The sequence below is a fragment of the Silene latifolia genome, chromosome 3, assembly GCF_048544455.1.
Source record: "Silene latifolia isolate original U9 population chromosome 3, ASM4854445v1, whole genome shotgun sequence".
In the NCBI taxonomy this organism is placed as follows: domain Eukaryota; kingdom Viridiplantae; phylum Streptophyta; class Magnoliopsida; order Caryophyllales; family Caryophyllaceae; genus Silene; species Silene latifolia.
The window spans coordinates 137,886,365-137,912,213 of record NC_133528.1 but is presented as its reverse complement, the minus strand read 5'-3'; the positions used below and the strand labels follow the sequence as shown (position 1 = coordinate 137,912,213).

General features: G+C 38.0%; 4 protein-coding genes across 7 annotated transcripts; 1 reads left to right on the top strand and 3 right to left on the bottom strand.

Moving 5' to 3' along the window:
* Positions 1 to 5,167: 5,167 nt before the first annotated feature.
* On the bottom strand, positions 5,168 to 13,371 carry LOC141648141 (uncharacterized). Of its 4 annotated transcripts, XR_012545939.1 has the most exons (4): positions 13,001 to 13,371; positions 11,662 to 11,825; positions 8,747 to 8,821; positions 7,902 to 8,157 (listed from the first exon to the last, which is right to left on the bottom strand). XR_012545939.1 is itself a non-coding variant. In XM_074456625.1 (2 exons), the coding sequence occupies exon 1, from the start codon at positions 13,353 to 13,355 to the stop codon at positions 13,011 to 13,013; it is 345 nt and encodes a 114-aa protein (XP_074312726.1). In that variant the 5' UTR covers positions 13,356 to 13,371; the 3' UTR covers positions 11,999 to 12,056; positions 13,001 to 13,010. The 4 variants fall into 4 exon arrangements, 1 of the variants encoding a protein (XP_074312726.1); XR_012545940.1 differs by lacking the exons at positions 7,902 to 8,157; positions 8,747 to 8,821 and adding an exon at positions 5,168 to 5,721; XR_012545938.1 differs by lacking the exon at positions 8,747 to 8,821.
* LOC141648140 (aquaporin NIP6-1-like) lies at positions 6,756 to 10,967 on the top strand. The gene is made up of 5 exons (XM_074456624.1): positions 6,756 to 7,488; positions 7,957 to 8,181; positions 8,271 to 8,465; positions 9,299 to 9,360; positions 10,533 to 10,967. Exons 1-5 carry the CDS (start codon positions 7,243 to 7,245, stop codon positions 10,735 to 10,737), a joined length of 933 nt encoding a protein of 310 aa, XP_074312725.1. The 5' UTR covers positions 6,756 to 7,242; the 3' UTR covers positions 10,738 to 10,967.
* A 652-nt stretch (positions 13,372 to 14,023) lies between the features above and the next one.
* Positions 14,024 to 15,417, bottom strand: LOC141648139 (xyloglucan endotransglucosylase protein 7-like). Its single transcript, XM_074456623.1, has one exon. It carries the CDS (start codon positions 15,298 to 15,300, stop codon positions 14,164 to 14,166), a length of 1,137 nt encoding a protein of 378 aa, XP_074312724.1. The 5' UTR covers positions 15,301 to 15,417; the 3' UTR covers positions 14,024 to 14,163.
* Positions 15,418 to 16,115: 698 nt separating this feature from the next.
* Positions 16,116 to 20,613, bottom strand: LOC141648138 (large ribosomal subunit protein uL30y-like). The gene is made up of 6 exons (XM_074456621.1): positions 20,426 to 20,613; positions 20,089 to 20,286; positions 17,583 to 17,680; positions 17,348 to 17,485; positions 16,576 to 16,678; positions 16,116 to 16,475 (listed from the first exon to the last, which is right to left on the bottom strand). Exons 2-6 carry the CDS (start codon positions 20,272 to 20,274, stop codon positions 16,260 to 16,262), a joined length of 741 nt encoding a protein of 246 aa, XP_074312722.1. The 5' UTR covers positions 20,275 to 20,286; positions 20,426 to 20,613; the 3' UTR covers positions 16,116 to 16,259.
* Between the last annotated feature and the right edge of the window lie 5,236 nt (positions 20,614 to 25,849).

The window sequence follows — 25,849 nt, the reverse complement described above, 5'->3', positions numbered from 1 at the left end:
AGGGCATAACTCTTGACTCAAGATGAACCACAAGGTGAACCATATATCAAATCGAAGCTACGTGAGTTAGCTATCATCTCCAACTGCAATCACGCGATAACATGGCATGGATCTTGAGTTATTAAACTGTTAGTAAGTTCAGGCCAGAAATGCTTTAACTGGAACATGAAATCATGCCAGTCTTTGAGGGATTACTGAGGAAAATATACACGGTGAAACTTGACCATTCCAAGTCCATGAGAAATATGACATGCTCAACATTTTATACATATAAAGAACATAATTTTTGGCTAAGTAAAACTCAAGATATGAGCATTTGAACAAAGCCATTCCTCAGCTCAATTCTGCCAGGATGTTATGGAAATGCTATTGTTTTGGATAATCTCATGGCTTGTTCTCTTGTCAAAAATGCAATGCATGAACTCCTGTTGCAGGACCCAGGGTAAGAAAGAGTGAGAAGATACCGATATGAAATAATGAAATTTGAGTTTTGGAGCAACGATAAGGTAACCGGATTACCAGAGAGTTAGGTACAAGAGGAGTGAGGAGATGAACTAATAATTGGTATTGTTGAGTGTAAAGGGAAGAGAAGGATGAAAGTAAGCTGAGAAAACGTCGACCAGAGTTAAGGAACATGAAAGTAAGGAATCGTGGAAATGTGTGATAGCATCATGAGAGGATGTGAGTTAATGGTTATATAGGAGTTTCAGGACAACATGTTAGCCATGAGTTTCGAGGAATTAAGGGGAGTAAAAGTTGGTAGAGTATTTGCACGATATGAGATTTTGGTGGTGAGTCAGGTGACGATATAATTAAATACAGGATTGGGATAAATGTTCAGGTAAATTTTGCTGATTGGTTTGATGTTCGTCATTTGGGATGTTAACCGAAGATGGGTAAGAAACCGTGGTATTTACAGATGAGTGTAAGAGGTTTGATATACGAACGGTGGTAGTGTTGAGGTGTTGTCATTAGTGGTTAAGGGTGATGATAGATAAGAAAGATAACAATTCTAAAGAGGTTGATTTTGTAGAGGCCGGATTGATATGGACGGTTGTGAGGAAGTATAAGATGTAGTCTTAGGAGCCGGTTGCTAGTAGTTGAGTATTAGCTGTATGGATATAATTGGTAGGAGGAGATGGTTATGCGAATGGGAGAATATGTTATGAGGGGCATATGAGTTAAGCTCGGGCGAGAGGTAACCTTTATTTAGTGGTAACTTACGTGATCAGGATTGACTAGTTGGACATGATTACGGGTCTATGATGTGCATAAATGTTTGTGTGAGGTTCTGAGTCCACGAGACGTGGCATGGTGTGATAATTATAAAGTTGTTATCTGAATGTTCTGTAATATATGTTGGGTACGGTAACCTAATGGAATGATATTCAAAAATGATAGTTTGGGTAATCTGGCATGGCTAGTTATACTTTTATGTGTATTCATGATATATGTTTCTTCCGTGAAAAAGGTATGGATAATATTCATGAGGTTCTTATCTGTTTATTCCGGTAATATGTTGCGTTGTGATCTAGTAAAGTGGTTTTCTTGTCCGGAAAGTTATTCCGAATCAATGTTTATGGGAATTGTGTAAGTTGCGATGACTATCAATGTGGTTGTTGTGCCTCGAGTGGTGATCCGGGCATGGTACTTCATGTTGTGATGCAGGTATTTTCGCGCTGCGGTGCGACTGTTGGTGGCGGTGTTGCGATGCCGTCATCGGTTATGGTGGAGTAGGCGGGATGATTATGATACGAGTTTTCAAAAGTACATACCAGTTATACATAGATTGTTGTTTTGTTTACTGTTGTTTCCTGCGAGTTTCGGTTTGGACAGATAGACGGTTGTTTTGTTTATTGATATTTCTTACCAGTTTTAGCTTGGGAGTGAGAGTAGAGTATGATATAGAAGAGATTCATGTATGTTTCCGTTGTTGTCAAGGTATAATGATATCCTGTTGATGGGACACAGTTGCGAGAGGTTGTTGGAGTACTTGTGATCTTCTTTTAGAGGAGGCATTGGTTGACATAGTAATGGCAAGTTATTTATAGAACACGTGTTGTACTGATCTGGAAGCTGCAGGCGGTTCATAATCTTTTATTGGGACAGTGAGTGTAGGATGTTGGGAATTAGTATCATGTTAAGTTATGGATGAGTTTTGCAGTAATAAAAGGGGGAACTTGAGGATCTAGTGTGAGTGTGTGTAACAAGTGTGGATCGTGAGTTATGCTTTTGGAGATAGGTGCTTTATATAGAGAGGTATGTCGTTTTACGGTAATAATGAAGAGTTGGTGTGGTGATTTTGCTGAGGATTTTGTGATATAGGTTTAGGTAGTGTGCCGAATGAATTGAGGAATGAGGACTGTTAGAGGAAGAGAGACTTGGATATAGGAATGATTGTAAGTATTGAGTTTATAGGCGGTTATCATTGACATGTGGTGGTGATGAGAAGATATAACTAAGGATTTAGTATTAGTGGGTTACGAGGACGTAACCTTTATATTAAGAGGAGTAGGATGCAACAAAGAGAGTTTGATGGTTGTACATGTTGTAGTATAATTGGAAGTAGAGTGTGGTGTAGCATAAAGGATGGATTTTTGTTGTGGTTGATTTTATTAAAGGTAATGGCCGTGCTTGTGGTAATAATGTGATGTTTAGGAGTGTGAGAATACTTCGATAGTGTTGACAGTTGGGTGATGATGTTTATGAGTGTGAGTAAACTTCGAGGACGAAGTTCCTTTTAAGGGTGGTAGAATGTAACATTCCGTTTGATGTTTATGTGTGTCTTGATATTGGTTTTTCTAGTGGATAATATGTAGTGAGACGAAGCTAGCGACATTGGTGGATGGTATTTGAAAGTGTATGGAGTTAGTGTCAACAGACTATAGTGTGGTGGATACGATATCGTGAGCCATGTTGTAGAGGTAGGCATAGTTGGTGGAGTTGGTGTTAAGAGTTCATGTTTTATAGGTGGGGGTTTTGTTTTGAGTTCTTAGTTGCGTTGTTGTGTCTTAATCAAGTTAGTATGTTTGTTTTGAGTATGGGTTGAACTTCGGGTACGAAGTTCCTTTTAAGGAGGAAAGACTGTAACACTACTGTTTTCTATGTCTTTGGGTAGGGCGTACTCTGTCGAGTAAGTTACTTTTGCGGGTTGTTTTAGTTGGGTTTCGTTAGTAAGGTGTGATTGATATATAAAGCTTTCCGTCACTTTATTCATCATTTGTATCTTTTCTAAAACCTTTCAAGAGAGAAACGAGGTTACATTGTCTTCGTTCGTCGCGTTACTATCAAATCCCAAAAGCTGAGGTTGTCGGATCGTCGTGTTCTCTACGCCGTTGAGTTCGTCGTGTCGAAGGTAAGATCCTTGTATAGTTTTTATATTGTTTCGTTGATTTTGCTTAAAACCCTAATTGGGTAGATTGGGGGTTTTGGGAGTATTTTGTTGATTAGAGATGGTAATTGTATGATTATATGCTTATAGGAGGAGGTTTTGTTGAGGAGCGATATTGATTAGCTGCTTGTGACGGTCTCGTGATTGCTTATTCCAGGTAGGTTTTCCCTACTCGGTTATTGATTACATGTTGTTGTTGATGGTTGATTGTTGTTGATTCATATTGTATTGGAATTGGTAATTGTTGTTGTATAATGTGGTTGGTTGTGATTGTTTGTCTGTGATTCTCGAGGTGTATCCTCGGCTGAGTGGAGTCACTTGCGGGAGTGGTTTCACGCCCTTGATCCGCCCTCTGTGGATCCCGCCATAGAGGGGATGTGCATATTAAGAAACATGGGTTATCGCTTAGATGAGATGAGCGGGGCTTAGGTGGGAACGGCTGTGGTCCCCCACTGGCGGTGTGGAACACTTGTTGAGATGGGTATTCTGGCAGGACTACACACTTTAGTGTGTAGTCAGGTGTGTGGAGTTATGATGGAGATTGGATGATTGTGTATTGTTTCTGTTGTATTGTTTTGTGTAGTCAGTAATTGACCCCGTTTAAATGTTTTGAAAACTGTGGTGATCCATTCGGGAGTGGTGAGCAGTTATTGAACGGGTATGAGATGGACGCGCATGGGATAGCTGGGTTGAGTTGCCACGAGATGTCTAGAAGTCTTCCGCTGTGTCTTAAACATTTAGTTACTTTGTTTGAGTTAGGGTTTTGGAACAGTTGTATTTCCTTTTGATAGTTTTGGTTTGAACTTGTATCACTTTAAACATATTTAATCAAGTATGTTTCGTTATTGTCTATTTGATATACATTGCCTCGGGTAACCGAGATGGTATCATTCTCATGCCTTATGTGGTTCTGGTAAGACACTTAGAGTATGGGGGTGTTACATTTTGTTTGTTTTGGCTCATCAATTTTTTATCAGGTTGATATTTTCAAATTATTTTACCAATTGGAGTTGAGTTTTGGTCATTATTTAGCGAAGTTATAAGGTGGTTAATTTGAAATAATTAATAAAATTTGAGTTCATATCGCATTATCTTTAGGATCGGGTCAGCTTTTGGGTAAGTTTTCGGGTCAATTTCGAGTTATCTTTCGAATTGGGCCAGCTCTAGGTCGTGTCAACGCATTGTAACAGGTCTATTCGGGTTACCTATTATCTCGGGTTGGTTCGTTTTCGAGTATATACCTTGATTGGATTTGTCCGGTTACGAGTCATCATCGATCGAGTCAAGTCGGTTTCTGTTATAACATTTTCATGACATGTTAGGTCGAGTCACTCGGATCGGATTAGACCTGCCAACTCTACATACAACAGTTAAGTTGTATCAGTACCTCAACAATGACCATGTGCGTTAGTATTTGTTTATTGCAAAGGATGGAATCATGAAGCTGCATAAGATCGGATAAAGATTGAATGCACACAATTACATAGGAACATTGAGCCGTGGAAACTATTATGAGCCTGCTGTCAAAAAAAAAAAACTATTATGAGCCTGGAGTTCAATCAATCTGAGATATTTCCATTTTCCAGGTCCAAGCTTCTCAATATTTATACATGATCCGCTGACACTTGTAACAAATAATACATACAATTATGATCAATTGGATGATATAATTATATAAAGCTCAATTAGAAAAGCTGAATAAATAAATTCTAATTTAGATGTTGTGTTCGATCACCGTATAGTGCTATTGGCGACCATCTTGTGATAAAATATATCTTGTGATAAAATATAATGACTTTTAACTTCTCGTATTAAAAAGCGACCATTTTTTAATAATAAAATGGTCACTTTTTTTGTCGTCGCACCGTAGTACGATAGCTGATGATAAGATTCTCGTAAATAATTGTTGATCTATGACAGTTTTTACTTGTAGCGTGTTGTCACGCATCGTTTTAACACAATTCTTGTAGGAAGGTAAATCTTACAAAAATACAAATTACATCTTAATTATGTCGAGACAATTTTACAAGACGCTACTCATCGTCTTAATAACTCCATTCCTTCTGATTGAATCACATATCTAGTCCTCATGGTATTAAATCTGAAATGTGGAACTTTAAGCAACAAGCCGGACATATAAATTATAACGACGATCAAGCCCGCCCTATGAAGAAACTGTTTCTCCTGCAGTCCCAAAAAACTTGATGCCCTTGGAGAGCGCAACAGCCATACATTGTTACAGCGTTTATGTTGTTAGGCAAACCACTTGCAAGTTGAAGCAACATAGCCAGACACTTGCAACGCAATGGCCGAGTCTGGTCTGGTCGAGCCTGCAACATAGCCAGACATTGATATAGGATTAGGTAATTATCATTGTGCTTTTAGGCAAACCAAATTAGTATGAAAATTAAATAACAGGAGAACCATAGAATGTTTACATCATTGTCATGCACTGTAGCATGAAACATGAATAGTTAACAAATAGTACCTTTTCTGTAACAACATCAGTAATGCAAATCATTGAGAGTAAAATTAGACTAAAAGTAAAGAGTTTGAGGTTGATATTACTCTAAGCTCCACTAAACCAGCTCACCTACCATTCCACTCCATCTGTCTTCGATCCGCTTCTACTTTTTAACTGTTTATGTTGATCCCCAAATAATTCAATTCAATTCCCATGGAGTAAAAGTTGCGTCCTACTCGGAATCTTTATCAAAACCAATCGGAATCAAGTAAAATATTCACAAGAACGACTCCTTATCTGATGTACGGATTTTTTTCACGTATGAGACCATCTCATATAAGTAATGTATGAGATAATCTCCTAATCCAACGTATTTCTCCATTAAGCACAGGGATAATGGGATAATCTCACGAGTGACACCATCTCATATACGTTCTATTCACCAGAATATCTTAACGTCTGGTTCGCTGTTGAGAGATAAGCCTCGGAACACATGCCACTGCTTCTTAGTAAAGCAAGAGCAATAACCAGGAAGGTATAAAAAGCTATGTGTTGATAAAGAAGTCTGGGAAACATAGACCACTCATGTATGACTACCAAGAACTGATTGTTTATCAGCCTTAGCTTTCCATATTCCTTTCTGTACTTTTGACTTTTCAAGTGGGTAACATTCTTACATATTCGAAACAGAAAAACTCTGACACTTAACTGTTGTTATGACAACTAATTAGGGAGAGATAGTGGTCTTCACCATAATTGTAGGAACAATCATGCACGTTGAAATGTTTAAGGGATAGTAAAGGTCATGATTAAGGTCTCCAAGGCTTAAAAAGCTTCTTCTATCAACATAATAAAAGACTAAGGCTATGTTCTTTCTAGCTTAATTTCAACTCATTTCAGTTTAGCTCAACTCCATTCAGTTCAGTTCAGCTCCTATCAGCTTTTTATCAGCGGAAAAGAATAGGGCCTAACAAAGTCTTTTGATATCCATTATTGACTAGTTCGGGATATTCATGTCCTAGTTTAAGACGTGTGGGCGCTTGACAACCATGTAACCATCACAAGAATGACAAAAGTCGGTTCTGTTCTAGATGATCAACCTAGTTTTTTTTTTTATAAAAAAGAAAACAAAATAGAAAACAGTCCTTAATGTCCTACCATCTTGTCCATAACTCTAAAAGCCAATACTCTTTTTTTTGGCACCTTTCCTAACATCCACTAACATCTTTTCTCTTCTGTCAAAGCCTAGGGATTCCCCCTAACTGCCTAAGTCAACTTACCATACATAGTATAAATAAAAGCATTTACTTAAGTTGTACTCAGCACCTAGACAAACATCAGCACTACCAAAATCACAAACAAGACTCACACTCGAAACTCTGAAGTAATGCACAATATGGATGTCGAAGATCCGAGTTCAATGCCGTCAACCCCCGTAACCCCAGGCACTCCTGGGGCACCTCTATTTGGGGGATTTAGGGAGGACCGACCTAGTGCGACTCGTAAGAAGTCCCTTCTTGGGAAGGGATGCAATTGCTTTACGGTAGACACTTGGCCTCATGAGGAAGGGAGCTTGCCTGCTGTGACCTGCACAATTACCATGCCCCCTCCCCCTATTCCTCTAGCAAAGAAGGTACTTCACTTTCTTTGCTTCTCATTGTTTAAGCTCAAACTCACATTAAAAGATCTGGCTTTAACATAGTAGTATTAAATCTAGGTCTGAGACTTGATCTGTGAAATGGTTATTGCGACTTGATCTCGGTAGTTTTGCGATCAATGCGGCTTAGATTTAATAACATGGTTTCAAGTGAACTGTTTTTATGACTATGAAAGTTATTACTAGACTTGCAGACAACATCCTTCCATACTTGAGTATGGGAAAATTGTCGATACTCGCTAGCTCAACTAGTAAGGTCGTTTTGGGTTTGGGATAGCTCTTCTACTTCAATATTGCCCTTTAGATTTCTTGTGAATCAAAACACATCTAAAAGTAAAAAAGATAGATATGATAAAATTATATAGATTAAAAAAAAACTTAAGACTGACCATTGTTTATACACTGTTCTGCATGAATGTGGCTGATATTTGTTATGTTAATCAGGTGATTGCAGAGTTCCTCGGCACTCTTATACTTATCTTTGCTGGGACAGCCACTGCAATTGTAAATCAGAAGACAGGGGGAACAGAGACCCTGATAGGACTAGCTGGCTCATCTGGCCTTGCGGTTATGATCATCATCCTCGCGACCGGGCACATATCTGGGGCCCATCTCAATCCTTCTATCACCATTGCTTTTGCAGCACTGAAACATTTTCCATGGACTCAAGTAATTAAAAACCATAGTTTTAACTACATTGGTAACACGAATCACATTGAGTCCGCATATTTTTAATGCTATTTTATTGACTGGTGTAGGTGCCCCTGTACATAGCAGCACAGATGCTAGCATCACTGTGTGCAGCATTCATGCTGAAAGCGATTTTTCACCCTATTATGGGGGGAGGAGTTACTATTCCCTCAGTAAATTACGGTCAAGCATTTGCCCTAGAGTTCATTATCTCTTTCAACCTCATGTTTGTTGTTACTGCTGTAGCCACCGACACCAGAGCTGTAAGCATCATCCATTCTTCCTCAGTTTTTTAATTAATTAAGACCATCTAGATCCCCTCTCCAATATTATAATAAAAGAATCCAGTTAAAAAGTTATTTAGAAAGACAAAGGTATTTTCCTTTTACTTCCCACATTTAAGCGTTGGCTTTGCTCCCACAGACCACAGTCCAAGTTCCAACACAGTACGGAGTAGCATATAATAAAGCTTAGTTTCAAAACTATATAAATGAACCTATATTATAATAGAATTCAGGAAGATAAGGCCAATAGTGAACAGTACTATATGGGCATTAACTTGGCTTGTCTGCTGTCTCTGATTCTTAGAATTATTTTTCTTGGTCTTGAACGTGCATACCTGGGGTTGTGTGTCACATCGCCCACGTCCTCAATAAATCAACTTATTTAATACGGAGTATCATGGATTAGTATAGAGACAAAAATAAGAACAATAATCAACTGAAAACAATGTAAAAGGTAAGGAGGAACATGACAGTAGAAAAATGAACATTGCAAGAAGTCCATAACTGAAAACTGAAACAATCACACAACTACAAATTTTCCTTCTTGAAAATACCGATACATGCTTAAATTCGGAAAGGCAGTACGTGAAATGCGGTCCGATAAAGAACTGCAAAATCTATGTATCTAGCATTATTATAATTTAAATCTAGAGGTAAGTGCCAGTTCTGAAAACATTGGCAAACGATGAGAATGGGTAAATGGTCGGTTCTTTGCTTCTTGCACTGAGAAAATTGGAATTAAACGGCGCTACATCAAAATAATTTAATTAGCATGGAAATACTGAAAATTGAATGATTATGACATTCTGCAGGTGGGAGAACTGGCAGGAATTGCGGTTGGGGCAACTGTCATGCTCAATATTCTCATAGCTGGGTATGCCACAACCTTTACCTTGTTCATCCATTTTTGGTTAACTCTCCAAATATTAGGCCTTCCGATGCATAGCAGCTATGTTACTCAGACTTTTATATTACCTAGCATACTCGTGTCGAAGGCATGAAACTCGGATACGGGGTGTGATATTGCACACTTCATACAAGCCAAACACAAAAAGGTTTTTTTTTTTGTTTGACAACATTATTGATTCACTTCACTCTTCTCTGACCTTCAAACTCTTCTACATCCATACCCCTCACCCACAAGACATCCCATTCCCTTACCCCCATTAACCCAACCATCACCTTCACCCAACTACCATCACCACCGGCATAGTTGGTGCCTTCCCTCTGCCCCCGGTCTCTGGCGTCGCTCATCCCCCTCAACTCTAACCACTTAGAAACCTAGCCCCACCTACTACAACCACCACCCCAGACTAGAAACCCCTCACCCAACCCCAGTCTCTCGATTCCAAAGGTGGTGAAGGGGTTTCTAGGATAGAGTGATGGTTGTAGTAGGTATGGCTAACGTTTCTACGCGGTGCCGATGATACCTGGCGAAGGTGCGGCAAGAAAGTCATAGGCGCCAACGGTGGTGTCGTTGTGGGTATTGGTGGGTTTATCTAGTGGAATGGTGGTGGTTGGATTTGATTACTATTTCCAAGCCAAACGGACTAGAATTATTTTTTCCTTTTCCTATACCCTTGATTCAATACCCTTAACCAAACGCCCCTAATTTTTTGAAACATATAGTCATAACCGAGTTTGAGCAAATGCCACTTGAGCATGCACATGTGCGAAATAGTCATAACGAAGTTTGAGTAACATAGCTTAGCAATCGACATTTGGCTTAACGAAAACATTGTTTCCGCAAGTTGATCTCTAGGAGGTTAAGTAATATCCTAACACATGAAAGAATTGAAAAATTCAAGATCATCAATCATTTGGAAAGAAGATATGTATAATTTTATTTCAAATAAAATTTTCAAAATAATTATAATATGCACACTTAAACTCTCACTAGTTCAAACCTTGAATTTTTTTTTAGAAGGTTACCTATCTTACAACTACCCCAAGCAAAGACGAAAACCAAACCTATGATGTGCATGTGCTTTTAAAAAAATCAGCGTGTAACTGAAAGTAACTAAAGATTGATTCCCTGTTTTGTAGACCGTTAACAGGAGCATCAATGAACCCAGTTAGGACATTGGGACCAGCCATCGCTGTAAATAATTTCAAAGGCATATGGATATACTTTACTGCCCCAATTCTGGGGGCGCTCTGTGGAGCAGGGGTTTATACTGCAGTGAAGTTGCCAGAGGAAGATGAAGATGCCCTCAAGCAGCCTTCAGCAGTAGTGAGTTTCAGGAGGTGAAACTATTCATAGCATTACCGGTTTTCCTGTGAATCAAAATCACAACTTTTCATGCATCTAGCCGATTGAGGGAGTAGATGGTAAATATGTCAATGAAGAGCAGTCGTTATCTTAATTAAGGAAAAGCAGTTGTTTGTGGAACAAGAGGAAACCCTTTGTACAAAAGTTGTGAAATGTGAGTTCCATATATTTCTCAAAGTGAAATGTTAAAATCCATCTCAAATTGCCAAGACTGTCTTGCCTTACATAAAAAAGAAAAGGGCCTTATCATGCCATCTTATTCTCTGGACATGGCCAATCTACCATGCGTAGAGACGTTGGCTGGACCAGGAGCCATTAGTGGAGTCAGTAGTAGGCATTGTGGTCACGAGTGTCCATAAAGGCTATTGGAAAAGCAAGAATAGGAAAAGGAAGTCCAAGAAAGAAAACACAACAAGAAGCAACATTACCCCCATGCCCATAGTCTCTCAGAGTCTCACCTATGATGCACTAAGGCCTAAGGGGGTTGAATGTTGAAAAACTAAACAATTATTTCCAAATTACTCATAATGATAATTAAAGACAATTGCATGACCAATACTTCACAATATAAGAGACGCACGCACACAAGTTTGAGTCATATTAATTTATGCTCATAATATTCCGCAGACATAAAATAACGAGTCTTTGGTTTCACTGGAAATAGATAACCAAGATACAAACACTTTGAAAACAAATTGTAACCAACAGTTTTAATTTTTAAATGCCACCAATGGAACATAAATACATTGAAACCAAAAATCCAGCATCTCAAGTGGCAAGCTATGTTATTTCGACATGTTACATTGTTGTGCGATGAGTATCGCGTGTCTAGCACTCAAACACTTTGTCGTGTCCGATATTTGCAACCGAATTAGAGTGAGATTAGTGAAATCATGGGCTAACCTGCATGGTGGGAACTGGGAAGGCCCCAGATAGAGGCACCTAGCAATTGGTGGATAACTAGTCACTTCTTCAGCTAGCCAAACTCGAGTAACAAGTCGCACTGAAGCACCCCGAGTTTACAATTCTTTCCAATAAAAACCCAATTTCTTACCACAAATCCTCATCTGCACATTAATGTACATTCATATTAACAAGCAAAACATGCACAAAATACACCAGCATGATTATAAAACATACTATTACAGTCAGATATGATTCCTACTCTTCTCAAAGTCCGGTGAATCCCCATCCTTCCCCCCTACAGTCTCCACAACTATAGAGTTCATTCCCAACTTCTTTATCATTCCTACACTATCTCATATCGTCAATCTTGAGACCAAATCTCTAGAAACCTTCTGTTCATCAATGAAAAACATTAAAAAAAAAAAAAAAAAAAAAAAAAAAAAAAAAAAAAAAAAAAACATTTTAAAATAAGTCTTATTTTCTCTACTTCTCCATTGCAAAAATCAAAGAACCGACTTCTTCAGCAAAAAAAACTAGCTTTATATAAATAGTCGTCTCATCAATGATTGCTTCATTTATAATTACTCCGTATTATTTTCTACACTTAATAAAGAGAAATGTGTGGAGTCAAGCAAGGTCAAATCCGATCATTCATTATGTGTCCAATCGGTTTCTATAATACAAATCCAAAGATTCTTGATCGACAAACGTATCATCCGTAAATAAAATATTCCTCCTCTCTAATGTCTGCATTCTATAACTATAATAAAAATGAACACCAAAGCCATTAGATTGAATAAACACTGCTACACTGACGCATAATTTCAACAATTTAACGGATAGAACACTTAAAAGTTCATAACTTCGATTAAAAATTCAACAATTTGTATGCCTTAAAAAATCGAAATAACTACTCCATCAATTCATTTTCACAAATTCTCATTTGTGACGGCCCTATTCCGTCACAAGCTTGTGACCTATCACAAAGAGCAAATGGGAGGGGGCTCTGAGAAGTCAGAAGCTTGTGACCGTCACAAGCAAGACGGTCTAATTCATTTTTTCCACCATACATTAATTTAAAATTCATCACATATTTCGAACTTATGAAAACGAAATCAATGGGGAGAGAATATGAACAATCAAATTCTTACAAACAAATTCATAACTTCGGTCACAAAATTCAAATGCCTCTAATTTCTATCTCCTTGTATCACTAAACAAGCAAAATAACAATACACATGAATCATCCTTTAAAACCGTCAATGATCAATTGCAGGCAATCAAACAAGCGCGGAACAAATAATGAATATTCAAATTCTCAAAATAAAATTAACACCTCTCGGCGATCAAACAAGCGCGACGCCAGCAAAATCATCATCGGACTTAGGTTTCCGGCGAAGGAATATAGGGAGAGAAAGTAATGAACAAGCGATGAGAACGCCGACGAAATCGGCGACAGCGTCTTTGAAGGAGGCGCCGGAGGATTGGAAGTAACCTAAGTGATCAGCGAATTCTTTGGCGGCACCGGCGAGGAGAGAGAAAGTGGCGGATATGACGGTGGAGTGACGGCGGAGGAAGCGGTGGCGCGTGAGAGAGGCGAGGAAAGAGAAAAGGAGCGTGAGAGTGAAGCAGAAGATGACGTGGTAAATTTTGTCAGGTGCTGTCCACGAGTCTTCTGTTTCCTCCAACATTGGAGGAACTCTGCTTGGTGTGGCTTTTTTTTTTTTTTTTTTATATTAAATAAGTGAGGTAAGTTGAAGTCACCGGCTTTCAAACCACCTCGAAAGAGTTGGACGGATATATAATTTCTTCATTGACCAGAGTAGAATGTTAGCAAGGAACCGCACATTTGCTAGTTCGGTGTGTTTCTAATTATCGATCATGACCGAGTGTCTAATATTACAAACAGTCACAAGCTTGTAATGAAATAATGTCGTCACAAAGGAGAATTTGTGCTAAAATTATCGTGTATCAAACTTAAATACTAAATTAAACATGTAAAATTTTATTTTTCTAAGATCTGTTTTATTATTTATATATAAAGAATATGGTCAATTTTAATATTTTGATTGGACAGGGTATACAATGGCGTGGTACACCCGATGTACTTAAGAATTTCTCGGGTGATATTCTACAACTGTGTAAATTAGGTTATAAGACGAAGTTAGGTCCAAATTATACATAGGACCGAAACATCAAAAAACCTACATTCAAATCATAATTATTTTTTTAAAAAAGTTAGTGTGTATTATATTTTTCCAAAAAACTAGCCCGAGCCATGGCTTGGTCAACATGTGCTTAGCTTCATCTCTGCTGGTTTACTGTATCGGGATGATTGGTTACGATTCAAGATGACACATTTATGTAGGAGTTAAATTTCTCATTACAATCTTACACTTAGCTGAAAGTGAATTGCACAAAGGAATAAAAATCGAAAATACAAGAAGAATGAGCAAAAAAAAAAAAAATGTGAAGGAATCAAATTAATGCCTTCCACTTTCAGTCCTTTTTGGACTTTGCAAGGGTACATTCTTTAGGGAGCCCTTCACTAAACCTCCACTTATCCTTACAATAGTCATAAGTCATGTACTTCTCTTGCACCCTCTTCATCTTCTCCAAACTCTTAACATCCAATTCCTCCCTCAACCAAGCATTTTCCGATCCCGGTCCAGGGTCCGACCCACAAGAAGATGACCCGGATGACCAAACACAAGCACGAGACGTAAAATTCCTAAAGGAGGCAACAAAAGGAGCCTTAGACCAGTCAGTATGTACCTTACCTCCTTGTGTAGCCCAATCATCGGCATTCCACAAACTCGAGTATATTCTCATAGGTTGATTCTTAGGAAAAGGCACACCATTCTTTTCCATGTTCGTAAACTCCCTTATCGGAGTCGCGTCTACAAAGAACACAATCCTTGAAGGATTCCATAAAATCGAGTAGCTATGGAAATCTTGTGTAGGATCAAACCATAAGTAGAATTGTTTTTCGCGGTTACCTTTCCCTTGGCTATATACATTGGTGTGTAAAGTGTAAGGTTGGCCACTTACATTGCCTAAGAACTCGAAATCTATCTCGTCGTGGTTTGTTCCATTTGATGATAGATAGAAAGTGGTGACAGTACCAGCAGAGTTGTCAGGGATGAGCTTAATGCGCATCTCAATCTTTGCGAATAAGTACTCATTTTTGGATTGGAATCCGGAGCCTGAGGAGTTATTTAATGAAAGTGTAAGGAGATCGCCATTTTCGTGGAATTTCCCTCTGTCGTCTCCCCAAGTTATTTCAAAGTCTTCGGCTAGACCTCCTAGGACGATCTCTGGTTTTTTAGTGTCGTTTTGTGGAGTTGGAATGACATTTTCTTCCGTAATAGGGTTTGAATACGGAGGAGGAGAAGGAGGAGGAGGAGGAGGGTTATGAAAAGGCGTGATTTCTTCCAATTCAAGTCGAGGAGAAGGAAGAAAAGAGGAAGGCAGAGCGGTTTTAATTTGTTCGGAAGGAAGGGTTTTATCATTCAATGTGATTGAGCTTTGTAATGTGATGTAAACACAGAGGATCACAGCCAATCCAATGAAAGTGTGAAGAGAACATAATGATGGTAAAATCGAAGACGAAGAAGAACGATGATGTGTGTGCATTTGGAAAACAATAAATCTAGAATTCAGGAAGCAAAACAAATACCACCCACACAACTCACAAGCCCTTCTTTTTGGATCTAATGAAGACTTGATCCTTACCAAGTTAATGATGAAAAAACAAGAATCCTAAAATGCAATTTCCCGCTCGAATAGCGTAAACTGCGTTTAGGATCAGTAGATGGCAGAGATTAAAATCGAAGAACAAGGGGGGTTGATATGATTTGGTAAGGGAGATGTGCAGTTGTGTATCTATGAAAATTGGTAGATGAACTAACTATTTATAGTCATGTTTTCGGATATATATACAGGCATTATTATAATATTGTGAGACCCATTTTAGGCACACAAAGGAAACAAATAATTCGTAGACGTGATTGACTGTTTGTGTAGTAAGAATTGTACATGCAGACGTGCAATCAACTAAGCATTGTTGCATTACTATGGGTGACTAGGTGTAATATTCTGATGCATGCATTTCTGTAAGCGATGTAAACGTAAGAAGATACACAGAATCGGCAGAATTTAAAGGTGAAGTCGAACCAAGAAGATGCGCAGGATGAGGAACAGAATTAGTAGAATTTTAAGGTAAAGTCAAACCTACGCTTATCATTTACAAAAACCTCCGTCTTAACCATCAAGCTAAAACCACTTCGGTTAAAAAAAATTGCAATTAACTCCATGGTTAGGGCATGTTTGGTAGACAATATTCTGATACGAGTTTCCATGTATGTCGAGTAAAAAGTAGTGTCGTGCACAATCGCATGGCACTAGCTATTTCCCTAGTGGCATTTGTGCCATTCGAAAACAAACAGATCAAAATCAAAACTGCGACCATCTGTGTTTTTAAATAAAATAAAGTTGCCCATACCAAACAAGTCATTACATGCTTACCAAAGGAATTAAGACTCGTAGTGTATCTTAGGCATTTAGGTACATGCAGCAGTCACAAGTACACTACCCTAATTCATCTTATCTATTAGCTCGTTTATATGCTCCTCGCGATTTCCAGAGTCTCCGCCATTCTTAAATGGGTTTTTCTTACCCTCAAGTGCGCCTTCTGGCCTGGCAAGAACGAAAGGCCAAAGAAAACGAGCTACTTCCTTAAAATGGGGGCCAACGTTGGAAATTTCGTGGACCAAATCCTCAAGACATAAAATACCATGTTTCCCTAGTGCCTGAACAAAGTAGAAGCAATGATGATATCAGATTTTATGGTACTTTGGAGGTTACAAGTCAGTCGCGAAGCCCAAGACTAATAATGGGGAATTTGATTACCTGCTCAATGATGTTATTGTCTGTCAGTGGAACCGTTTCTTTTCCCAATCTTCCACGACCCTTTTTGAAGATGAGGTCCCTTACATTCTTTAAATTTGGATAACTACAAAATAACAAAATGAATGACAAATTCAACAAGTATAAACAGAGTGGCATAAACAAACATCTGTAACGAATTTCACCAAGCAAGGGGCAGTAAGCTACATAATCGCTAGGGAGAAATAAAGTAGACAAAGTTAATTCAACCAAAGGCCAAAATAGAGTTTGACCAAAATTTCAGTCACTAAGTCCCCTTTATTTATTCTGGGTGGGACATTTTAAACAATGGGCTTATTGGCTGAACTGGATGGAATACGAAAACATATTAGGTTTAGTTTACAGTCCACACAACGCACTGAAGCGCTATAAAGACACTCGCCAATAGTCGTGAAGGAAGTGTATTGTCTGCAAACAACGATTTAGGTTTTTCAAGCAAGTATTTCCCCATTTAACTCCGAGAAAGTAGAAAAAGAAATCAATGATGATCACAATGAAACAAAGCCAGCATCATGTGATAATAAGGTATACAGCTTGTGTCAGGTTTGTAGACACGTGTACGTATTGCATGCACGTCGCTCAGCGGAAAGCCAGAAACCACCACACAGTCACACCCGTTTCGAATATCAGCACCATAAGATGTAAATAAATGCAAGATATATCAAACTAGCATAAAAAGCAATAGAACACAGATGTGAAATGTGTATATTCATGCATAACAAGATCCAGTTCTTACCCATAGGTTACAAAAGGCTCCACCTTCTCCAGCATTGCTAGAGTCCCCTCGGTAGCTTTCAAAAAGACACCATTAAAAATTCTCTTCAACCCAAGCGACCTCAGGACTCTTTCCAATTTTGGATGGATGGCCTTTTTACTGGGAAGAGCACAAAAAGCACAGCACAATCAACAAACAAGACAGGACAGCAAAAAGTGTACTCGAAAGAAAAGTATATAAGAAATAAGACGCTTACCCTTGAATTCGAATGACAAAAAGAAGATTTGACGTTGGTGTCAGACTAGATGTCCTCCGTCTCTTAATTCTATGCTTCATCTTCACAATATCCATTTGCTATTTCAAAGGGACAAAAAGAGTAAGAAAGATACAAAAAGTTACTAGTGACTAGTGAGGCTCATGCAACCACACATACAAAATGAATACGCAGAGATCAGAAATAGATAAGCCCATATTACTCTCAAATCCAAGTTTCCAAAACCACCCTATCTCAAGTTTCCTTGCTCCATTGATGATAAATAAAGAACCTCACATTAACCAACCCTCGTACCTAACTTAGCATACAAAATTACTAAACATTTTTTCATAAGAGCATTTACTCCATCAATGAAACCCATTGAAAATTCTAATTAGACCCACCAAAAAGTGAAACTACAGCTACAAATCCATTTCAACTGGATACCCAAAGAGTATGCTAATTCTTTTGTTTGATTTTCAAGACCATCAACTAACATAAACTCAACCTCACACTAACTCTAAGACAAACTTGTTTGCTATTTCCAACCAGCTCCTGAATCAATAAGCAAAGCAAATCAAACACTAGAGATGGCATACAGTATATCATTGCATTGAATCCTCCAAAAAGTAAATTTCTAGTTCCCTTCCATATTCCCTCAACTCTCGATAAACAAAAACCTAGCCCAAACAACTAAGTACTTGATTCAGAAGAATCACCCCAAAGCTAGGTGAATCCTAGTCCAATTATCACAGCTCTTCATCGACTTTCAAGAAATATAACCCAAACCTAATACGAATTTCCCCCTTTTATAGTACTTGTCAGTTGTCACCAAACAATCGCTCCAAATCAATAAGCAAACCTATGCAACACAAAACTCATCCTTAAGTAACTAAAAATCAAAACCTTCAGTCCATACATTTAATCTAATCAGTGATCAAAGTTTATCCTAATCCATTTATCACAACTCTTTATCAACCTTCGAGCAATATAACCCAAACCCAATATATATTTCCCCTTTTATACTACATGTTATCAAACAATCACTCTAAATAAGTAACCAAGTCCAAGCAACAGAAAACTAATCTTTAACTAACTGAAAATCAAATAAAACCCTCCACTAATCTCTACTCTTCAAATTACCCGCTTCCAGAAAACAAAATTGGTATACTTTTGATTCTCAAGCACAAAAATCAAACCCAGAACTGAATCTCTACTCTTCAATTCCCGCTTCCAAAAATCACCCAAATATCAATAAACAGAAACTTCCCCTCAATCTCTCACATACTTCAAAAAAACGTATACAATCAAATGAAACAAGTAAAGCATAAACTAAACCATTAAGCTAAAATGAACCCCTTCACATCCTAAAAAAAAAATACAAAATCAATTACTTGCATACAGTTCAAAAAATTACTCAGTACTTCAGTAGTCCGTCAGTCCCTATTATTTGTTTAGGTTCGATTAAAATAATCCTCACAAGTCACAACGAATAAAAAGGTAAACTATTGACCAAGACCGACACCAGAACAAATTACAAACTAAACCATTAACAAGCTAAAAATGAAACCTTTTACATAAAAAAACGAAAGGGAAAATGAATTACTTTAATATGGTGATCCTTGATGAAAGCTTCAGCACATTTAAAAGCAAGTTTTTTATTCTCCCGAAGTTTAAACTGCCTATCAAGTAATTGCTGCCTTCTATTTCATATGAGTATTGACTCCATCAATGAAACCCATTGAAAATTCTAATTAAACCCACCAAAACAGGAATTACAGCTACAAATCATTTTTCTACTGGATACCCAAAAAGTACACTAATTCTTTTCTTTGATTATCATGACGACTATCAAATAATATAAACCCAACCGAACACCAACTTTACAAACGTGTTTGCTATTTCCAACCAAGTCCCTAATCAGCAAGCAAATTTAACACTAGAGATAGCATATGTCATTGAATTGGAAGCCATAGTTCCCTTTCATATTCCCTCCGCTTTCAATAAACTAAAACTAACCCAAAACAACTACATACATGATTCAGAAGAAATACTCCATTGCTAAACTAATCCTAACCTAATTATCACAGCTGAAAATTGACTTTCGAGCAATATGACCCAAACCCGATCTTAAATTTTCCTCTTTTATATTACTTGTCAACAAACAATCACTCTAATCAATAACCAAATCCAAACAACACATAACAAATCAATAAACACAATATTCCCCTCCATCTCTCACATATTTTGAAAAATGTAAACAATCGAATGAAACACAAAGTACAAACCAAACCATTAAGCTAAAAAAGAATGTATTCGCTTCAAAAATTACTCAGTAGTCTCTCCGTCCCTATTATTTGTTTAGGTTTGATTAAAATACCCGTCGCAACGAATAGAAACGTAAACAATTGAACACGACCGAGAACAACGCCTAAAAAGAATCGCAAACTAAACCATTAACGAGCTAAAAATGAAACCTTTTAATCCAAAAAGAGGGAAAATTAGTTACTTTAATACGGTGATCCTTGATGAAATCTTCAGCGCGTTTAAAAGCAAGTTTTTTGTTCTCCTGAAGTTTAAACTGTCTATCAAGCAATTGCTGCCTTCTACGAATAGCCCATTCTTCGCTATGCTTCCTCTTCTTCAACACCGTCTCTTCTATGTAATTCAGCTTTGATTCTTCGATTTCCGCCATTTTTTTCTGCAACTGTTCTTCGCAAAATAGGTTATAGTATATATAAACTATAAAGTATTAAAATAATGTATGAATGTATGAAGATTAAGATGAGGAGTATTGATTGTTGAAACAAAGTATCAAAATTTGCAGAAGAAATTGGAAAAATTACCAGAGAGAGGACGAAAATGGCGAAGATGGCGGAGGAGGAGATTGGAACAAGTGTGACGGAAGTTGGGGTTTGTGAGAAGGATGAGTTAGGGTTTATGTCCGTCTCAGATATTTACCCCAGCGTCTAGTGGTTTTCTCCCTTTTTTTTTCACACAAATTCTTCTTAATATTGTCTTGTTTTTCAATTTTAGCGTATTTCTTCTATAAGACGGTCCTATAATAATATTGAAGCAGATCTTTTTGATAACCACGCGAGTATCATGTAGATCTCGTAAAATTAACCCGATTGGATTGACCTGGCCTGAAAGCTTGACCTGAGACCGAAATTGACCCGAACTACAACCCTCATATGTAGACCTGACAAAACTGACACAGCCCGAATAACCGACCCTAACCCGTCCTGCCACCCGAACTCAAGATCCGAACTTGACCAGAACCCGAATAATGCAACCAGAATGTTTATTGCTGCAACTGATTATTATCCACAAATAACTTGATAATTGTTGACTCGGAAATTACCTAACCCGACCCGACACGAGGCATGTAGACCCGAAATGACTCAACCCGAAATTGACCCGAACCAATTGACCGCCACGTCTACCTGAATCGACCCGATTCGACCCTAACAAGCTTTGTTGACCGGGTATTGAGCCGACCCGACCGAAATAACCCGATTTGAAATCACCTAGCCCAAAAGTGACCCGACAAAACATAACTCTAAATTCTAATTGAACACAAAAGACCTAAAATGACTAATTGAAATACACACTTTAGTTAAAATAAAGAAAATTATCAAAACTAAACTAAAAATAGGTAATAACACTAAACGTACTTTCTTTTTCTTTTAATCATTGACTCGAAAATGAGCTAGACCCGAAATAACCTGACCTGGTTCACCCGAAAATGACCCAGTCAACATACCCAAAAACACCTAAAACCCAAAACAACCCGGCCTAAACTAACTCGATAATATGACAGACCTGACCTGAATTGGCCCGACCAGAAGCGATCTGGTTGACTTAATTACCAGGTCTAGTATCATGTACGGGTCATTTATTTATTTGTGGGATTTGTTTTACAATATTAGTGTAAAACGTCTTACAAGACAACAACTAATCTTAAGGAAGGTTAATAAGTTATTAATAGATCTGTTTGGTTGGAGCATTTGTAATGGATTGGAATGGATTCAATCCATTCTAGTGTTTGGTTGGAGATTTTTGGAATGAAATTAGATATCTAATGGATTCTAACCCCTTGGAATCTCATACCCATGTTTCCACTCAAGTTTCTAACTTTATTCCGTATTATTACTACCTATATATCCATTTCAGGGTCGAACCAAACACTCATGAGCAAGTATGGGGTTCTAACTCCATACCACTATGATATCACAATCCATTCCATACCATTCTATTACTTCGAACCAAACGACGATTTGGTTGGGTTTGAGTTTGCCAAACCGTATAGATGTTAATGAGCCACTAACCACCTAACTTGAATCCGGATTTGATCACACGTTTACACAAACAATTTAAATTAAATGGAGAATTCACGTGGTACTCTCAAACTTTTCTATTTTTCATGTGGTATCCAAAATCCAATTATTTATGTTTGTGCAGAATGTAACCTTGAGGTAATATTTTTTTGGTCCACCGTGACCAATATATAACATAAGACAGGTGAAGGTTAGTTGGTTTTTATGTCTGACACGGAAAACATCGGAACGATTATAACCTCAATGCAAGCTTGCAGAATGACCCTTGTGGGATTCCTTTTTCACAAAGTCCTTGCGGCAATTATCCCTAGGTTTGTTTTATGAAACCAACAAAATCTCTAATATCTGATTTTACATATTATAAGTTATTTTGGACATTTACATCGAACTCTTTCGTAGTGTTAGAAATTAATGACTTTAACTTATCTATCACGTTTAAAATAATAAAATAGATTAGTTTTACTGTAAAAAATCAATATAATTTTCTTACCTTTTTTTTTCCTTGACAACAAGAGAATAATAACTTCCACAATCCCAACGATTATAGAGTAAGCTATTCCACTAAATAGCACCAAACACCTACCAACCAAATCTAATACTACCAAGCCACACATAGAAATTACATGAACATTACTTAGAATTAAAACAACAATAATAGAACAGCATAGAACAACAAAGGCCTGATGGGGACGGACATAAGAATGGCCACGAGCTATACATTGAGCTTCATCAGCACAAAAGACCTCCAAATCCCATTGATACATACGAACCGCAGAAAAACAATAACAAGGTATATTTACACTCTAGCGAAAAAAATGACGAGGTGTACTTAGGGGAAGTTTAGTTCGTGCATGGTTATGAGTTTGGAATTGTAACACCCCCATACTCCAAGTGCCTTACCAGGACCACTTAAGGCATGGAAATGCTACCATCTCGGTTACCCGAGGCAATGATTATCATAAGACAATAAAGAAACATATTTAAATAATAATTAACGTTTAAAGTGATTACATGCCAAAAACCAAAACTGATAAAGAGATACAAGTTCTCCAAAACTATCTACTATCAAAAGACTATAAAACTATCAAACACAGCGGAAGACTTCTAAACTGCATCGTGGTGACTCCTCCCAGTTATCCCATACGCATCAGCTCATACCTGCTCAATAACTGCTCACCACCCCCGAATGGATCACCACAGTTTTTAAAACATTTAACAGGGTCAGTACTAATCACACAATTCAATATATCAACAATAAGATAAACAGACAGCTTAACCGTCACACACACACACACAACTACACCAATCCCAACAATCTCAATCACCGATCGTCCACCGGACCCGCCACACCCGGGGGGACCGCAGCCGTTCCCACCTAAGCCCCGCTCATCATACCGAGCGATAACCCTGTCCATTAATGTGCACATCCCCTCCCGTGGCGGGTTCCACGGAGGGCGAAACTAGGGCGTGAGGCCACTCCCGCAAGCGACCCCACTCAGCCGAGAACGCATCTCGAGAACCATCAACAACGATCACAACCACAAACACAGTACAATCATTATATCGAACAACTAAATACAAAGACATCACCAATACCCCATTATGGGACTAATACGAGTAGAAATCCTACCCGAATGCAACACAAACATCGACGATCTAGCAAATTGTCTCAAAACCTTTCCTCTACGAACCCTTCTCCTATACACATAATCACGTAATCACTACCAACACAACAAATCATAAAAACCCCCAATCCCAAAATTAGGGTTTAAACAAAGTCAACCAAACGCTATAAAATTGGTATGTAGGACTTACCCTTGACGCAAGGAACACTATGATGCAAAGAACAATGAAATCCGACACCTCTAGCTCCGGGATTTGTCAACAATGCGATTAGGATGATGAATGAACTTGCTTTCTCTCTTTAACAGTAAATTAGGTTTTTGTAAAAGTGTTTAGAATGATGACGGAAAGATTATATATCTTAATCGCATAATTAACAAAACCCGAGAAAAACTCCCCGTAAACCGGCTACTCGATCGAGTACCCAAGGCTACTCGATCGAGTATCCTAGTTACTCGATCGAGTACCCAACAGGTCAGAAACTTTTCTAAAACGCAACTTACCCTTACTCGACAGAGTAAGGCCTACTCGAAAGAGTACCCCAAGACTTATAAATACGGAGTATTACAGTCTTCCCTCCTTAAAAAGAACTTCGTCCCCGAAGTTCAACCCATACATAAAAACAACCATACTAACTCGACCAAGACACAACAACATAACTAAGAACTCAAGAACTCGACCAAACATAAAACATGAACTTTTAACACCCACTCCACCAACTATGTTTACTTCCCTAACATGACTCACGATATCGTATCCACCACATATATATCTCTCACGACACCAACTCCATACATAACCAACTACCATCCTCTAATGCTGCTAGCTCCATAATATCATCCACTATCAAATCCAAAATCAAGACACTCATAGACATCAAACGGAATGTTACATTCTACCACCCTTAAAAGGAACTTCGTCCTCGAAGTTTACTCACACTCATAATCTCATCATCCAACTGTCAACACTATCGAAGTATTCTCGCATTCCTAACATCAAACTACTACAAGCACGTCCGTGACCTTTTAACACTATCAACCACAACATATACAAATCCATATCTTATGCTACACCAACACTCTACTTCCAAATATACTACCATATGAACAACCATCAAAATCTCTTTTATCGCATCCTACTCCTCTTAAGATAAATGTTACGTCCTCGTAACCTACTAATACTATATCCTTAGTTATATCTTCTCATTATTCTCATCATCATCACATGTCATAGATAACCACCTATACTCTAAACACTCGCCATGCATGTATCCAAGGCTCTCTTACTTAAACAATTCTCATACTTCAATTCACTCGTCACACCACCTAACCTATACCTCAAAATCTTTATCTTAACCCAAAACTTCAACTTTTCCACATTACCGCAACGTGACATACCTCTCTATATAAACTATATGAAACTCCCACCATCAAAAGCATAACTCACAATCCACATTTGTTACGTGCACTCATTCCAGATCCTCAAGTTCTTTCCTTCATTACCGCAAAACTCATACACAACTTAACATGACACTAATTCCCAATACCCTACACTCACTGTCTCAACAAACGATTATGAACCACCTGCATCTTTCGGGTCATTACCACACATGTTCTACGACTCACTTGCCATTACCATGTCTACTGAAACCTTAACTAGAACAAGATCATAATTATTGTAACAACCTCTCACAACCGTGTCCCATTAACAGAATGTCACTATACTATAACAACAACGAAAACATATACAACTCTATTTCATATCATACTCTACCCTCATTCCCAACTTAACCTGGTAAGAAACATCAATAACAAAACAACTGTCTATCTTTACAAACTGAAACTTACAGGAAGCAACATCAAACAAAACAACAATCTATGTATAACTGGTATGTACTTTCGAAACTCGAATCATAATCATCCCGCCTACTCCACCACAACCGGTGACATCACATCACAACACCGCCACCAACAGCCACACCGTAGTGCGAAAATACCCGCATCACAACACTATGTACCGTGCCCGGATCACCACCCGAGGCACCACAACCACACCGATAGACATCACAACTGCATACGATTCCCATAAACACTGACTGAGCATAACTTCTCAGACAAGAAAAACTTACTCAAATCCACTTTATTAAATCACCACGCAACATATTATATGGATAAACAGATAAGCATCTCATGAACATCATCTCTACCATTTCACGGAATACACATGTGTTATTAATACACATAAAATTATAACTAGCCATGTCAAATTAATCAAATTATTACCTTTTTGGATATCATTCAATTAAAT

Excerpts from the sequence above, each read along its gene's own strand:
- LOC141648139 (XM_074456623.1), bottom strand. The coding sequence starts at position 15,300 with ATGCACACACATCATCGTTCTTCTTCGTCTTCGATTTTACCATCATTA.
- LOC141648141 (XM_074456625.1), bottom strand. The coding sequence starts at position 13,355 with ATGTTGGAGGAAACAGAAGACTCGTGGACAGCACCTGACAAAATTTAC.
- LOC141648138 (XM_074456621.1), bottom strand. The coding sequence starts at position 20,274 with ATGGCGGAAATCGAAGAATCAAAGCTGAATTACATAGAAGAGACGGTG. Across the intron at positions 17,486-17,582 it reads TTTGTCATTCGAATTCAAGG|TAAAAAGGCCATCCATCCAA; the intron begins GTAAGCGTCTTA and ends TGCTCTTCCCAG. Across the intron at positions 16,679-17,347 it reads GAGCCTTTTGTAACCTATGG|TTATCCAAATTTAAAGAATG; the intron begins GTAAGAACTGGA and ends GTTATTTTGTAG.
- LOC141648140 (XM_074456624.1), top strand. The coding sequence starts at position 7,243 with ATGCACAATATGGATGTCGAAGATCCGAGTTCAATGCCGTCAACCCCC. Across the intron at positions 7,489-7,956 it reads CTATTCCTCTAGCAAAGAAG|GTGATTGCAGAGTTCCTCGG; the intron begins GTACTTCACTTT and ends TATGTTAATCAG. Across the intron at positions 8,182-8,270 it reads AACATTTTCCATGGACTCAA|GTGCCCCTGTACATAGCAGC; the intron begins GTAATTAAAAAC and ends TGACTGGTGTAG.